Source organism: Ciona intestinalis, chromosome 9 (assembly GCF_000224145.3).
Source record: "Ciona intestinalis chromosome 9, KH, whole genome shotgun sequence".
Classification (NCBI taxonomy): Eukaryota; Metazoa; Chordata; class Ascidiacea; order Phlebobranchia; family Cionidae; genus Ciona; species Ciona intestinalis.
In genome coordinates this window covers 3,512,126-3,528,012 of record NC_020174.2, presented here as the reverse complement: position 1 = coordinate 3,528,012, position 15,887 = coordinate 3,512,126, and the positions used below count along the sequence as shown (strand labels likewise).

General features: G+C 35.1%; 2 protein-coding genes across 3 annotated transcripts in view; both read right to left on the bottom strand.

Annotated features, from left to right (window-relative positions):
• The window catches only part of LOC104266065, an 11,506-nt gene extending 5,142 nt beyond the window's left edge, over positions 1-6,364 (bottom strand). Inside the window, exons 1-10 of the mRNA XM_018813193.2 lie at positions 5,714-6,364; positions 5,380-5,477; positions 4,492-4,704; positions 4,133-4,220; positions 3,546-3,715; positions 2,645-2,809; positions 1,905-2,021; positions 1,728-1,833; positions 1,228-1,411; positions 465-625 (exon numbers count right to left, since the gene is read on the bottom strand). Coding sequence (XP_018668738.1) covers positions 465-625; positions 1,228-1,411; positions 1,728-1,833; positions 1,905-2,021; positions 2,645-2,809; positions 3,546-3,715; positions 4,133-4,220; positions 4,492-4,704; positions 5,380-5,477; positions 5,714-5,858 — 1,447 coding nt within the window. The 5' untranslated portion in view covers positions 5,859-6,364. The remainder of the gene's footprint in view (positions 1-464; positions 626-1,227; positions 1,412-1,727; positions 1,834-1,904; positions 2,022-2,644; positions 2,810-3,545; positions 3,716-4,132; positions 4,221-4,491; positions 4,705-5,379; positions 5,478-5,713) is intronic.
• A 972-nt stretch (positions 6,365-7,336) lies between these two features.
• LOC100179012 (elongation factor Ts, mitochondrial) lies at positions 7,337-12,551 on the bottom strand. Of its 2 annotated transcripts, XM_002129397.4 has the most exons (7): positions 12,268-12,550; positions 11,435-11,560; positions 10,741-10,848; positions 9,784-9,868; positions 9,150-9,311; positions 8,374-8,469; positions 7,337-7,713 (listed from the first exon to the last, which is right to left on the bottom strand). In XM_002129397.4, the coding sequence occupies exons 1-7, from the start codon at positions 12,451-12,453 to the stop codon at positions 7,490-7,492; spliced, it is 987 nt and encodes a 328-aa protein (XP_002129433.1). In that variant the 5' UTR covers positions 12,454-12,550; the 3' UTR covers positions 7,337-7,489. The 2 variants fall into 2 exon arrangements, with proteins under 2 accessions (XP_002129433.1, XP_026691955.1); XM_026836154.1 differs by lacking the exon at positions 8,374-8,469 and having other exon boundaries at positions 7,387-7,713; positions 12,268-12,551.
• Between the last annotated feature and the right edge of the window lie 3,336 nt (positions 12,552-15,887).

Below are 15,887 nucleotides of genomic sequence, written 5' to 3'. Positions count from 1 at the left end.
TTAGTGACCACTGGGTTGGAGCAATTGCCGGTAAGTGTCTTGCTCAAGGACGCATACGCCCACAATGGTAGCAGCGACGAGCCTTGAACCCATTACCTCTGGGTTAGAGGCAGGTGCGCTAACCACTACGCCACGGCGCCGGTTTAATCTAGATAGGCAGTAACTTGTAAGCAGGAAAGAGTGTATGAAACAGAACAGCTGTGTTATAGCGACTATTGCTGTCCCACCATGGAGAATAAATAAGTTACATACATTGTAACTCGTGAGAGAGAGATAAACAGAACAACCATGTTATAACGATTGTAGTTGTCCCACCATATAAGGATAAAAAATTTACATACATTGTAACTCATAAGCAAGCATGAGGTGTATAAAACAGAACAACTGTGTTATTTATAACAATTGCTTTTCAGCCTCGCGAGAATAAAGTGAGTTACATACAATTTTTTTTCAAGTGAACTTACGAGTTGGCACATATGGTGTTCCAATATCCAATTGATATATTGTTGGTAAAGTGGACGTACATTCCAATCCAACGTACATCACTATTTGCCCGTTATTGAGTTGAGCAGCTGGAGGTGTGTAGTTGTAAAAGAATATTGTGTTTGGAATATTCACAACCATTCTGAAAAAAGAATTACCTTTATAGATAATGTTTAAATAATCACTCACAAAGTTATATATATTGTAACTCATAAGCAGGCACAGGATGTATGAAACAGAACACCTGTGTTGTAACCACTGGCGTTTTTTCAAGCACGTGAGGATAAAGTAAGGTACATTAATTTGAAAATAAAAAATAGTTTGCGTTTCAAAATAACAGAAGTATTTGCAAAATTAGTAAGATAACTTTGACTATTAGTCAATATGTTTTCTTTTGTTTTTTATACTTGTCGCTGCTATCATTGTGGGGGTGTGTCTTGGGCACGATACTTAACAGCAATTGCTCCAACCCAGTGGTCACTAATGATTTTTTTTATAAGTCACACATAAAAAAATGAAAAAATCCTAAAAAACAATCACCCACAAAGTAACATACTTGATAACTTGTAAGCTGGCACGAGGTGTTTGAAACAGAACACCCGTGTTATAAAGACTGTCGTCTTTCGACCGCACGAGAATAAAGTATGTTATATAGATTCGTTAATTTAAAGTAAATGCAATCAACTTGGAAAAAAGAGTTAGAACTTTACTATTCAAGCAACCAATAAATAAAAATGGTTTAACCTGTTGTCATACACAGCTGATGTTGGATAGTTATTTGTAGTTGAAAAATATGCCGTGATAGTTCCTATAGTAGTCGACAACCGAAATCCAGTTCCAATTGCAGACAGTGTAAGCCTGATAGACTGACTTGTAGAGGGAAAAAGTGTGCCAGAAATAGATAAATTCCCTGACGTCACAATCTGAGCTAAAAACATGGATACGGTTTATTATGTCAAATATAACAATTTCAAAACTCCCAAAATTTGTTTTGCCTTTATCATAACATATCATAGTAGGGTCATTGTCGTTGGGCAATACACTTAACGGCAATTGCTCCAACCCAGTAGTTACTAATGGGTTGTCCAAATTATCGGCCACAACAAAAAAGTGAATTTTTTAATTTTATTTCTATCTTAAAAAACAAAAGCGAAAAACATTTTTTTTAAGCATGATCAAATAATTTAAATTTGACTTTGATACCTCTAATTGTTCAATAAACTTAGGCTTTCTACACAAAATACCCCGACAAACTCCTTTTGTAACACTTTCCGTCAAGGTTAAAAGCGATGTGAAAGAACTCGAGTAGAAAATGTTATTCGACGCCGAAACAATGCTGGTAATTTCACTCTAAACAAACAATTTATCACATTAGGTTTGTTATGAAACACTATGATAATATAAAATATTATAAAACGTACCATTTCTATGTTATTTCCCACCCCAACCGATAGAATGTCGATTCCGCTTGCAACAGCATTGCCCACAGGAACACTAACATTGTCGATACTTGGTCGTTCTGTGATCACCACAAGCACCTAGAAATGTAAACAAGTTATTTTTTCAATTTATCAAAATAAAACATACATTACAATACCTGGAAATATAAAAAAAACAATAATAATATAATAATAACTTTTATTTGTCTTCTCGATTACGGTAGCGACGACTAGGAAATATTTTAAACGAAAAGACAGAATATAGCGACAAAACAACAGTTGTTAAAACACGCCTACAGTTAAAAAACATATTTACATTCAATTGGAAGAAAATAAGCATGGTCGTTACACCTAGCAGTCAAAGAAGCCATTTATTTTATTTAAGTTAAACTTTTAATAGAGACAAAGGTGACCGTAAAAAATGTTTAAATTTTTGTTGGATTTTTTTCTAATTTTGAAACGAAATTTATATTTGGAATGAAAAAACTTTACAACACAAATTGTTAGACTTTTCACTTAGAAACGACCATACTATGTAATAACATAATAACAAAAACCACATTTTTTTATCTCTTTCATAATGACAGCAAAAACCATATTATTTAAAAACAAAGTAAAGGAAACCAACAGCAAAACAACATTAAGACAGCATACTAAAGATAAAAGGTGTGGGAAATAGCATTAGTTAAAATGTATGGTTGAAACCAAATCATTTTACTTACTGTGGCAAATCCACCATTTATGCCTCTTCCACTGCTTGTGAAAAGAGAAACAGCATGAGCAATTGCTATTCCTGTTCGGACTGGTTCAGAATTAAGTAATGTCATTCCATTAATAGCATTAGTGACATTCGCCAAATCAACACCATCTCTTATGCTGACTATTTCCTGTATTTAGGTAACGTTATTTGAATGATTGAATAAATGTAACTTGCGCTTTTCGGACACATTGGCCAGCTTACAGTTACAAAGTATGTTACTTTGTGGGTTTTTTCGCTATTTTTTTCTATGTGTGGCTGATAATTTGAACAACCAATTAGGGTCCACTGAGTTTGAAAATAAATAAATGAATTTCATTTTAAATAAATGAATGTAACTTGCTTTACATTTGCATGGCCCAAAACGACAGTGGTTATAACTTATAACACAGGTGTTCTGTTTCATACACCTAATGACAGAGTGATAGCAGCAATGAGGGTTGAACCCATTACCTTTGGGTTGGGGGCAAGCATGCTAACCTCTTTGCCACAACGCCAAACATTATTTTAATAGCAAATAAAGTGTTACTTATAAATAAATGTAACTTATTCATCCTTACGTGGCTGGGCAACAATAGTCACATGTGTTTTATATCATAAAACTTGTGTCAATTACATTTCCAACATATGTAACTTTTTGGTTGTTTATTTTTTTAAATATTTAAATGTTTGTCTAGCCATTGGGTGGGAGCAATGCAAATTAAGTGCCATGCCAAGGGTAAATATGTCAACACTTCCAACTTTGTCTGTGTTTCGAAGTATAGTTTTCAGTTTTTTAATTAACAAGCAGTTATAAAAATAGGGTTATATAAGACAACAATATATATAAAGTTGAATACAACTGTACCACTACATGCGAACCATACCATTTGGTTATTGGCAAACTGCATGATTCCAAATCTTGTTTTGTTGACAGAAATACTAAACCTGCCGATTAGAGAAAGAGCAAATGCTTTCATGTTGTTAAAGTCAGCTGTGGGTATGGCAGATGAACTTTCAATCAGCAAAACAATATCCCTTTGATCTGATTGGCATTCTAATAATAAGAATATAAAAACTTTATTTATCACTTATTTTGTTCCAATTAAACATAAATGCTTTAACTGTAAGCGTGTTTTACCAACTGTTGTTTTGTCGCTATATTCTGTCTTTTCGTTTTCGTTTAAACATTTTTAGATCTTCGCTACCGTAATCGAAGAGACAAATAAACCGTTAATTTTATAGTTTTATTTTCTTTTCGATTACGGTAGTAAAACATTAAAAGTATTTCTAAACGAAAAGACAGGAAATAGCGACATGACCACTGGGTTGGAGCAATTGTCATTAAGCGTCTTGCCCAAGTACACTACACATATGTTCACAATGGTAGCAGCGAAGAGCCTTGAACACATTACCTTTGGGTTACAGGCAGGCGTGCTAACCAACTGTGCTACAGTGTGTACACTTGACTTACGTGTAGGAATCTGGGCGATTAAAGTGGTGAATTCAGAAAGAGTCGTCGCTTGTTGGTTGTCATGGAAATAAAACGCCCAAGTGTTGTACTGTTGAATACATATGTAGAAATATGAAGAAAGTAGTTTACAAATATGTAGTAGAGTGAGGCAAGATGGGACACCTTTTCATTCTACTTTCTCGACCCATTTGGTAGTAAACAAAGAACATTTAAAGAATTATAAAACCATATCCTCATGACTCCCATAGACTGGTGTTAATCGTTTAAAACACGATCAGGATATTTAAATATTATGAGCTAAAGGTGTACGTCTTCCACCACCCTACTATATCATAAGTTATAAGTGGAACTCTTGTTACCTGAACGTTGATGTCCGTAGATATAGTACCAGATACTATTATTTCTGCATGTGCAATTACCAATCTCGCTGCTAAAGCAGAATATAGCGGTTTGTCTAAGTCAGCATACGTCACAGATTGCCAATCTATGGAAAAATGACTCATCACTGCAGTGTAATAGATCGAAGCGTTAAAGTTCTGAGATTGGAGCTCCGTAAATACAAACTGTGAAACCTAAACAGAGAAAATGTGATTTATAATGAAACTCTCAGCGCCGTCGCAAAGTGAGCCTCTATATCCAAGCGTTTACGAGTTCCGAGGCCCGATGTTCCTACCATTGTAGGCGTGTGTATCCTTGGTCAAGACACTTGAAGGCAATTGCACAAACCCAGTGGTTACTAATGGATTGTCTGAACTGTCAGGTATGGGTGTTTGAAACAGAACGTGGGTGTCGTTATAACGATTGTAGTTGCCCCAACCACAACGCGAGGGTGAAAAACCTTACATTCAATGTAACTTACTTTATCCTCGCGAATGTATCGTTTTTTTTTTTTATTTCGCATGGCGGCGGGAAAACGGCAGTCGTTAAACACGGGTATGCTCTTTCATACATTTCGTGTTAGCTTACGAGTTATCAAGTATGTTTCTTTGTGGGTGATTATTTTTTGGGGATTTTATATTTTTTTATGTGTGACTGATAATTTGGACAACCCATTAATTAGTGTCTTGCGAAAAGGAATTGCCGTTAAGTGTCTTGCTGAACACATACGCCATAATGTTAGTAGCGAAAAGCATTGAACGCATTACCTCTGGGTTCGGGACAGGCGCGCCAACCAATTGTGCTACAGCGCTATTCATTTATAACATTTAAGTTTAGTTTTAGGCTATAAACAATTAATATGTATATACCTTCCATATTCCACCTTGATTTGCTGTATATGATGTACCGTCAGTTGTTTCAACGTAAGCAAGCCGACGTAACAGGTTCGAATCATCGCGAAAAATTCCTGAATCAAGCGATAAAGATTATATAGTATTGTGGGAGAGATGGGACACTTTAGCATAAAACGTCTAATTATCCTGATCGTGTTTTAAACAATTCACAACGGTCTATGGAGTCGTGAGAATGCGGTTTTATAAATGTTTAAATTTTCTTACTACCAAATTGGATAAGAAAATAGAACGAAAAGGTGTCCTATTTTCATCGACCTTCTACAATATTTCAAAACTACCGCATATTCACCTGAGTTCTCTATTAATTCGACACACCTCGAAACCACTGATGATCCAGTTGCATTAGCTTGTGTTGTAAGATCAATACACTGTCCTGTCTTCCACGTACACAGCGAAAACACGATAAAAATACTCACAAAATGCATAAACGACATTTAAAAAAAAAACTGTAACACCTTTTTCTTTTCAACTAAATCAAAAATTCCAGTGTTGGTATAATCTGCTGCGAAAAGTTTGCCCAATAAATCTCGACAGTGCGTTTCGTCCTTCTAAACAATAAGAAGACGGTTGCTATATACTAATATTTACATGAATGTATGTTGCCGACGTCCACAAAGGTGGTGTTTCTCTCGCTTCGTTGATTCCTTTTGTGTTCATCATTGTATCGAAACAATAACTGGTCAATGTGTTATTCACTCGTAGGACAAATGAGAGACACCTCATGAAACAAGAGGGTGTTTTAAACAAAAGAAATAAAAACGTCGGAGAATTTCTCAGCCATCGCAACGTGTAAACGTTATGTAAAATTAAGCCATCCCATTCGCGTGACTGTGTTCTAGGACATTTTTGACATTATTTTTGTAAATGACGTAACCACAGACCAAATTAGCGTTACTGTTTTTAACAAACATATATAAAAGGGTGGGGGGAGATGCGACACCTTTAGCACATAATGTCTAAATGTCCTGATCGTGCTTTAAACAATTAACAACGGTATATGGAAGTCGTGAGTATACAGTCTTATGATTCTTTGAATGTTCTTTGTTTACTACTGAATTGGACGAGAAAATAGAATAAAAAGATGTCCCATCTTCCTCCACCCTACTATTTTTATCATAGCCATTGTTCTGATTTATCATAGCCATTGTTCTGTCTACCCCCGCCGGGGCAAAGTGGTTATGGCACGATGGTCCAGATTACAGGTTTAACTTCGACGCTGTAACTATCGAGTTTCGTGTAGGAAAGACACTAATAGAGAATTGCATAATGGTCACTTAAGGGTCGTCTAAATCTCAACGGTACGTTCATATCGATCGCGGGCATTTGACGCCATAACAGATATAGCCTACGTATACCACCTATGTTTACCCTTATGTTCTTCTATGTGAAGCTAACATATAGTAATGTGGAAGAAGATGGGACACCTTTAGCACATAATATTCAAGTATCCTGATCAAGTTTTAAACAATAAACAACGGTTTATGGAAGTCCTGAGGATACGGTATTATAATTCTTCGAATATTCTTTGTTAACTACCAAATGAAACGAGAAAATAGAATGAAAATGTGTACCATCTTCCCAGCTATTTTTAATCAGTCACTACTATAGTGCATTTTGCATGTCTATGAATATTCCCCCTTCCTACTGTATATATAGTAGAGTGGGGGGAAACGAGACATCTTAAGCACATAATATTTAAATATCCTAATCGTGTTGTAATTCTTGCAAACGGTTAACAACAGTCTATTAGAGTCGTAAAAACATGGTTTTATAACGAATGTACTTTGTTTACTACCAAATGGGACAAGAAAAAGTGTCCCATCTTTTTCCACCCTACTATATGATGATGATATTTTAAAATACATGCCCTTTTACAGTTATATAATTTAATTATACTTTTCTACTTGCTTGCCTATGTTTAAAAAACTTGTATTAACAGCATAAGCATCAAGTTGAAAAAACACAATGATGAAACCAATCTGTAATGAGCTGAAATTAGCAACATCATTTTTCCATCATACACTTAACTGTATCCAGCCCTATCTTCATGATTTTTAACTTTAAATTATTTCTCGGCAGATTTCGTTTTCTCTCCGACTTGAAAACGAATAAAATCGTTCACGTTTAGTTGGTGATAATTCAACCAATGAGCCACTGAGATAGAACTGTCTAAAAGAAATGGTTGTTTAAGTAGTTCATGACTTGATTCATCTGGACTAAGCATTTCTGGAGGGTTAATAACGTCATCATCTGGTGTGGAGTCCGTCACGCTTTTATTTGGGGTTGGTTCTACATTTAAAACAGCATTAGGTTATTAGGTATTTATCCTTAAATAAATGAATCGTTATAATACGACAGTCATTATAACAAGAGGGTTCTGTTTCATACACCTCGTGCTAGCTTGCGAGTTACCAGGTATGTTACTTTGTGAGTGATTATTTTTTAAGATATTTTTTCATTTTTTTATGTATGGGTATGGCTAATAAAACCCATTAGTGACCACTGGGTTGAAGCAATTGCCATTAAGTGTCTTGTCCAAGAACATATATGTTTAGGCCAAATTCGGCTCATTACCCCAACACCCGAAAAATGTTAACAAAAATATCAAGAGTTTCTGTATGTATTTTACAAGCAGAAACATAAATTTGGCATAAGCTGTTTATTGTAACAATATACATATATATTTAGCTTTCAATAGTTTGAAAAAACGTAGTGTTTTTCCGACAAAAATAGCAGATGAAACGCCAGAAAAAAACTACGTTTTTAAACACAGCAATATACATACATATTCTTTTAAGGGCTCATTTAGTCGAAAAAACGTAGCATATTTCCGACTTTCGTCTGCCATTCGGCAGGACTGTTCCACACTATTGTTTTTTATACCAGATGAGTAGCTAAAAGATTATTTACACTATGCCTGTTAGCAGAAACAACTAACAATATACATACTTAAGCATGTTCCAATACATGATGGGTTCATTCCAACTATATGTTGCGCAATATCTCTGCCAGCCATTTTGATGGAGGACTTTCCAGTATTCTCATCTTGAATAAAACCCTCATGTTACACTAATTTCTTAAAACCGGTATTTTAAAAAACTGATGGGGTATTTATGGTAGATTTTTCTGCGATATTTGGAAAAGTTTTTTTAAAAGCTATGCTTCTCCGTTTCTTGGACGAAACCTAAAAGCGGTTTGCCTACTAGCTAGTGGCTATTCAATTATTATGTTAATATTGTTGTTTTTATGTATGCTGTACTTAATGTTATAATTTATAACCTAGCACGTATGGCTGATAATTTGTACAACTAATTAGTGACCACTGGGTTGGAGCAATTGCCGATAAGTGTCTTGCCCAAGGACACATACGTCCACAATGGTAGCAGCGACGAGCCTTGTACCCATTAGCTCTGGGTTAGAAGCAGGCGCGCTAACCATTTTGCCATGGCGTTCGGTTTAGCAGCAGCCTTTCTATTAGGCAAGCTATCTGTAATTTTGTACATTTGCGATGACCTTCACATGATAAAAAAATTAAAATACCAAAAAAATTGACTCATCTATCTGTTATAAAACAGACTATATCTCCGACGTTTCGTCTGCAATTCGGCAAAACTACATCAGAAAAACACCGGAAATACACCCCGTTTTTACACCAGATAAGCCGCGAAAAGATTATTTACATTATGCCTGGTAGCAGAAGTAACAGAATATAATAAACATGCTACCAGTTGGTGAAAGTGACACCATGGCCCCATAACTTCCTAAAGTAGATCCTGGCCGAGTTTTTGAGATGAGGACGCTCGGATGAATGTAAACAGCGAGAATGGAATTGGTTGGGACGGATAGCAACGAAGCTCGGCGAATTTCAATTTTCTCCTTTAGTTTGCCTGCATGGAAACATTCGTGTATTATTCTCGTATATATAGAAATAACGAAAAAATGTGTATATATATATATTATATATACAAAAATAAAACTGCTCAAGAAATAACAAAAAAATATATATAGTAGGGTGGGGGAAGACGGAAAACCTTTAGCACATAATATATTTGCCGCCATGGCAAAATGGTTAGCACGTGGGCGTGTCATTGTTCAAGACACTTAACGGTAATCACTCCAACCCAGTGGTCACTAATGGGTTGTCCAAATTATCAGCCATATATATTTTAAAAAAACGAAAAATAATTACACACAAAGTAACATACTTGGTAACTTGTAAGCTGGCACAAGGTGTTTGAAGCAGAACACCCGTGTTACAACGACTGTCAATTTTTGACCACGCGAGTATATAGTAAGTTAGAACAAACTAGATGAACCCAACTTTTAGAACATTGTTTACAACTTAGAGTTGGTTCTCACCAATAGTAATAGCCACAGTATCTTCAATAGTTTGTTTCTTTCCAGAAACCACCAACTTCAGAAGTTCAGGTGGATTCAAATCAATCTAAATATTAACGTACGTTAATCACTCACAAAGTAACATACTTAGTAACTCGTAAGTCGTAAGCCAGCATGAGGTGTATGAAACATAACACTCATGTTTAATGAACTCTCATGTTTAATGAAACAGAACTCTCTCATGTTTGAATGAATGTAAGTTACTTTATCCTTGCGTGGCTGGAAAAAGACAGTCGTTATTACACGGGTTAACACCTCATGCCAGCTTACGAGTTACCATGTATGATACTTTGTGGGTAATTATTTTATTTTATTTTTTAAAATTTTTTTTTATGGAACATACGTTAAGCACCCACAAAGTAACATACTTGGTAACTCGTAAGCCAGCATGAGGTGTATGAAACAGAACATCCGTCATTTTCCGGCCACGCAAGGATAAAGTAAGTAACAATACATTCAATTATTCATTAAACTTTACAGGAAAATTAAAATTACCTTAGTAGACTGTAATGTGTTTACAGTCAGTGACCTATGTCATTGTATGCGTATATTTTTATGTCACGTATTATTACGCGACCGTTCATGCGGGACAAACTATAGGTAATTGTTACATCACTCGCCTTGTGCCTCTATTTCGCTATGTTTGCGTGTTTTGTCTGTTTATGTATTTCATTTACTGTGGCAGACGGCACGCTTGTGCGCTGAAGTGTACACGAGTGCCTTTTTTCTACCGTTATCTGCCATTTAAATACCATGTCTCGTGTTCAATCGCCCCTTTAATTTACCGGTCGCAATAAAACATAATGCAACTGCTATATTATCGTAAGTTGTCTTTGCAGATTTTGTGAGCATTCGCTAGTGACTCAATAAACGTACACTGAATAAAATCTCCCTATCATCTAAAAAAACAAACTGTACCTTGGAAGGTTGTTGGGTTGAATAAACATCAAGTAATGTTTGAGCTGCATCTTTTACTAAACTTTGAAATTCTTTGGTTTTTGCAACAAAATCTGTTTGGCAGTTCACCTATATCAAAATTGTACATTTGATTGAAAATATATAATATATATATATATTATCAGAACATACTGTTCTATAAGTTATAATAAATATAGATCCTATCAATAGTAAAACACTAAAAAAACACATATATATTTTTTACTTACATAAATATAAGTAAAACCAATTTTACATCCACCTAATAAAAAAAGCAATTTACAAAATCCCAATATATTTTTTTAACCTGCTTCACAAATTATAGTTTGTACACAGACATAAAAATGGCATCAGTTTGAAAACATGACTTCTTAAACCATCTGATAAAACAATAATTTAACTAAAAATATGTTTCACCAGCTCATCTGGTTGGCCCTATAAAACAGAGTGTACTTCTGACGTTTTGTCAGCATTCCGGCAAGACTGTATCAGGAAAACGTTGGAAATACACCATGTTTTTATACCAGATGAGCCGCTAAAAGATTATTTACATTATGTCTGGTAGCAGAAGTAACAGAAAAATAATGTGACACTTAAACCCCAAAAAAATTTAAACTAAACAAATTATTAAGTAATATGTGTGTGTGTGTGTGTGTATAATGTTTATATACATTACCTCAACAATTAATCCATTATTTTTATTCGTTACAACTGATATTAATCCTTCTTTCAGCACCCCCCCGTCCATCTGCATCGTGTTCCAACCTTTCTCTTTTGCGAGTTGTAACAAATGTTCTTTTGCCTGTAAATACATGAATGAATGTAACTTACTTTATCCTCGGGTGGCCGGAAAACGACAGTCGTTATAACTTATAACACGGGTGTTAATACACCTTGTGCAAGCTTATAAGTTACCATGTATGTTACTTTGTGGGTCATTATTTTTAGGGGGATTTTTTCATTTTTTTTAATTATGGCTGATAATTTTGACAACCCATTAGTGGCCGCTAGGTTGGAGCAATTGCCGTTAAGTGTCTTGCCCAAGGACACATTGGCACACATATGTAGATGATCCGAGCCTTGAACCCTTTGCCTCTGGGTTACATGCAGGCGTGCTAACTACTTTGCCACGGCGCCAGACACATATGCATATATAGTAGTGAAACATTTTGGCTCAAGCAGATATTAATATTGTTAATTATGTCCCCCAATCTTTGGGTCAATCCTCTCGAAAGACTTCCACAGTTATTGTATAGGTTGTGTTTAACTTAATAATAATGAAACATAAATGGCTCGTTTGTTTGCTAGGTGTAGCGACCACGCCTATTTTCTTCAAACTAAATGTAAATATGTTTTTTAACTGTAAGCGTGTTTTAACAAGCGTTGTCTTGTTGCTATATCCTGTCCTTCTCGTTTAAAACATTTCTAAATATTTGCTACCAAAATCATAGAGACACATACAGTTATTGTTATTAAAAATATATTTTAAAAAATAAATATTTTAATTACCTTTTCCACGTTATAACCTGACGCCTGCAGAGCTTGGCGACAAGTTATTAACGGATAGCCTGTTTTACGCCGTAACTCCATTAAAACTTGTTTTGTATTCACTTCTTTGTTTGGTTCTCCGGTACTGAACCATAAACGACAGCCAGATAAATTTGACCTCCGCAGTAGAACAGAAAATCGAAGCATGTTTCTTGTTTTATTCCAAACAACGATTAATTCGATTACAGAACGCCAATAAATAAGTTAACCTAATACGTTTACCTTCCAATAAAATATCCGTTTTGTAAAGGGTATAAAAACTAATTTACCTAAAGTTTTAGTTTATAACAAAATAGCAATTTATTCCACATGCTTACGAATAAATTTTTCACATGTACATAAACTACTTCGCAGGGAAATTCCCTTATTCGATACAGTTTTGGTGACATAGGTACAAAATCAGAAAGTAAATGTTTTTTGAATCACTTGAATTATCATACCTGGAAATAGCTACATTTTAAAAATGTAATAAAATGTTTAGGACTTTGGGGTCTGTTCGTGTCAAAGTGACATAAACAGTTTCATGAATGTTCTAATGCTTTGATTTTGTCAGAGTTAGTTCCTGTTACCGTTTCGTTGATAAATGAATGCATGTGTGACGTAGCCTAGAGTAGTATGAACGTGATCTTAAAAACATTTCATTAATTGACAATGAGAACTATATAGCCTAGCACTGTCCAAGAACATATCAGTTCAGCCAAGGTTGCGTGATTGAAAAGTGCTATCGTTTTGACAAAAAAACAAAAAACTTTTAAAGAATTACATAATCGTAACCTCGCGCCTCCAAAAAACACGATCAGGAAACATAAGATATCAAATTTAACCACACAGTTGCACTATATAAAACTTTTACCTACACGCTTACCCAGTTGATTCCAGATTAAACCAGAATCGACTGTAAAAATTAATATCGGTCGTATAATAAACGACTAGCGGTCGTTTTATATATCATGTGGCAACTACTAGACCAATCAAATGCGACGTCAAACTAAATAAAGAAACCACAGAATACACGGAAATGGAATTTAACTATCATGTGTTCATAGGGTCACACCCTATAGAATATGTGTTGTATAGGGTGGGGGAAGATGGGACACCTTTTCGTTCTATTTCCTCGTCTCGCTTGATAATAAACAAAGAACATTTAGGGAATTATGAAACCGTATTCTCACGACTTCAATAGACTGTTGTTAATTGTTTAAAACACAATCAGGATATTTGGATACTGTGTGCTAAAGGTGTCCCATCTCCTCCCACCCTACTGATACTGCCAAAAATTGGCAGCAAGAAACAGTAAAGCGTCGGCAATAAACAATATTCAGACTTGGAAAGAGGGAAAGTCGAAATAGTTTATAAAAATTAAAACAGATGCTGAAAACCGTTTAATCATCGAAGTCTACAACGCCCCATGAAAGGTTTGAGCAGAACTCATCAACCAAATCAAATACCTATTTATACAGAAACACGATTTTGCAAAACCAGAAGAAGAAAACACAATTAAAGTATATCCACATACAAAATGTGCTATCAAATGCAAAGAAAAGCAAAATACATGATACGTTTCATTATTTTCGCAACATTACAATAAAAACACATAATGTCTATTCTCAAACAAGTCCATTGTGTTTCAAACCTATTGGAACGATGGTCCTATGCTCCAATGCAAGTACCCCACCCCCAACACGCCAACTTTTCGACCACTCGGAAAGAAGCAAATAGAACAGGACCGGTTTTCGCTGGTTCTTTCTTGTCTTTCTTTATATCCGTTCATAAAAAGTGTTTTTCTCGTCGCTCACAATATATCCCATATACTTATTGCCGAATTTTCAAGAACTCCATTTATTCGCGGCAGTGGTAACTGCTAACTGGCAAGACCTTGGTTAAGACTTGACAAGATCTATTTATCATTGCTAACTGACAAAGCCTATTTAAAAAGGTGGGTGGAACCATAGCGTTCAAAACGGTCTGGAAAATTGATATCAATTTTGATTTAAATTACTTATTCCGCAGCATTCACTCTATCTTAATGCATGCATATAAATAGGTTAACATGATATACTTATTTGCTTTTATTCAGAAACAGCAATGGCGACCGAGGAATTGAGTAAAAACCGTCGTACCATCAATAAACAGTTTGCTTGTTACTTGTTCGGGGTCATTATGGTAACATCAGCCAACTGTGCGCTGATGAATTTGCAGACCAGTATGAACGTGGAAGGCGGCTTGGGTAATTTAAAGGGCATTTTCCCTTTACCGTGCATTACGTGAAACATTTAAACATATTATGCTAAAATAAGGTTGGTAAATATATATATATATATGGTAGGGTGGGGGAAGACAGGACAACTTTTGCACAAAATATCCGAAAATCCTGATCGTGATTTAAACAATTAACAACAGTCTATGGTAGTCGTGAAAATATACGGTTTTATAATTCTTCGAATGTTTTTTTTACTAACAAATGAGATGAGAAAATAAATGAAAAAGTGTCCCATCTTCCCCCAACCCACTTTACCCCGAATTAGAGTATCTCTATTTATTATATATAGGAGCGTTGGGTTCGACTGTTATGACATCCACTCTGTTGGTTAGTACGCTAACGATCGTTCCAGTAATATCAAAGTATTTAGACGTGAAAGTATTCTTGGTTTCCACGCAGCTCATGTTCATTGTTTACGTCGCAGCGAATTTTTATCCAGGTTTAGTATATGATGCAGATATATATAGCAGGGTGGGGAAGATGGGACACCTTTAGCACATAATATCCAAATACCTTGATCGTGTTTTAAACAATTACTAACGGTCTATGAAACCGTGAAGATATGGTTTTTCTAATTCTTTAAATGTTCTTTGCATACTACTAAATGGGACGAGAAAATAGATCGAACAGGTGTCCCATCTTACCCCACCCTACTATACAAATAACAAGGTGCCATTGGAGTTCAAACGCTTTGGCTAAACCCGATATAGAATTTCATGTTTAATAACGGTCATTAATCTTTATAGCTTATTACACCATTCTGCCAGCAAGCAGTATAACTGGCTTTGCCAAATCGGCGTTTTGGGTTTGCGTTGGAAAATACAATCTTCAATTTGCCAAAAAATATAATCTGATCGGAAGTGGCTCGCTCAGCAAATATATTAATTACGTCACTGGATATTTCTTCTGTGCTTATCAGTCATGCCAGGTGGGGAAAAGCGTGTTTTAACAATTGTTGTTTTGTCGCTACATCCTGTCTTTTTGTAAATATTTTTTTGAATCTTCGCTACCGTAATAGAAGAAACAAATAAAAGTTATTATTATTAATATTATAGACTGGCGTTGGTCCTGTGTAATTGTTTATCAATCTATGACATGGTTACAATTATTGGCTAAATTCTCTTCTTATATGTATAGTTCTATAGTATCTGCAGTATATATATTTATATATATAGTACTGTGGGGGAAGATGGGAAACTTTTAGCACATAATATCAAAATACCCTGATCGTGTTTTAAACATTTAACAACGGTTTATGGAAGTCGTAAAGATATGGTTTTATAATTCTTTAATTGTTCTTTGTTTACTACCAAATGGAACG

Bases quoted from the DNA above. Each gene is read 5' to 3' on its own strand.
- LOC100179012 (XM_002129397.4), bottom strand. From the start codon at position 12,453: ATGCTTCGATTTTCTGTTCTACTGCGGAGGTCAAATTTATCTGGCTGT. The intron at 8,470-9,149 runs GTAGCATGTTTA...GTTTTATTCAAG, and splicing joins GGTGTCACTTTCACCAACTG to ATGAGAATACTGGAAAGTCC. The intron at 7,714-8,373 runs GTATGTATATTG...TTTTAAATGTAG, and splicing joins ATGTATTGGAACATGCTTAA to AACCAACCCCAAATAAAAGC.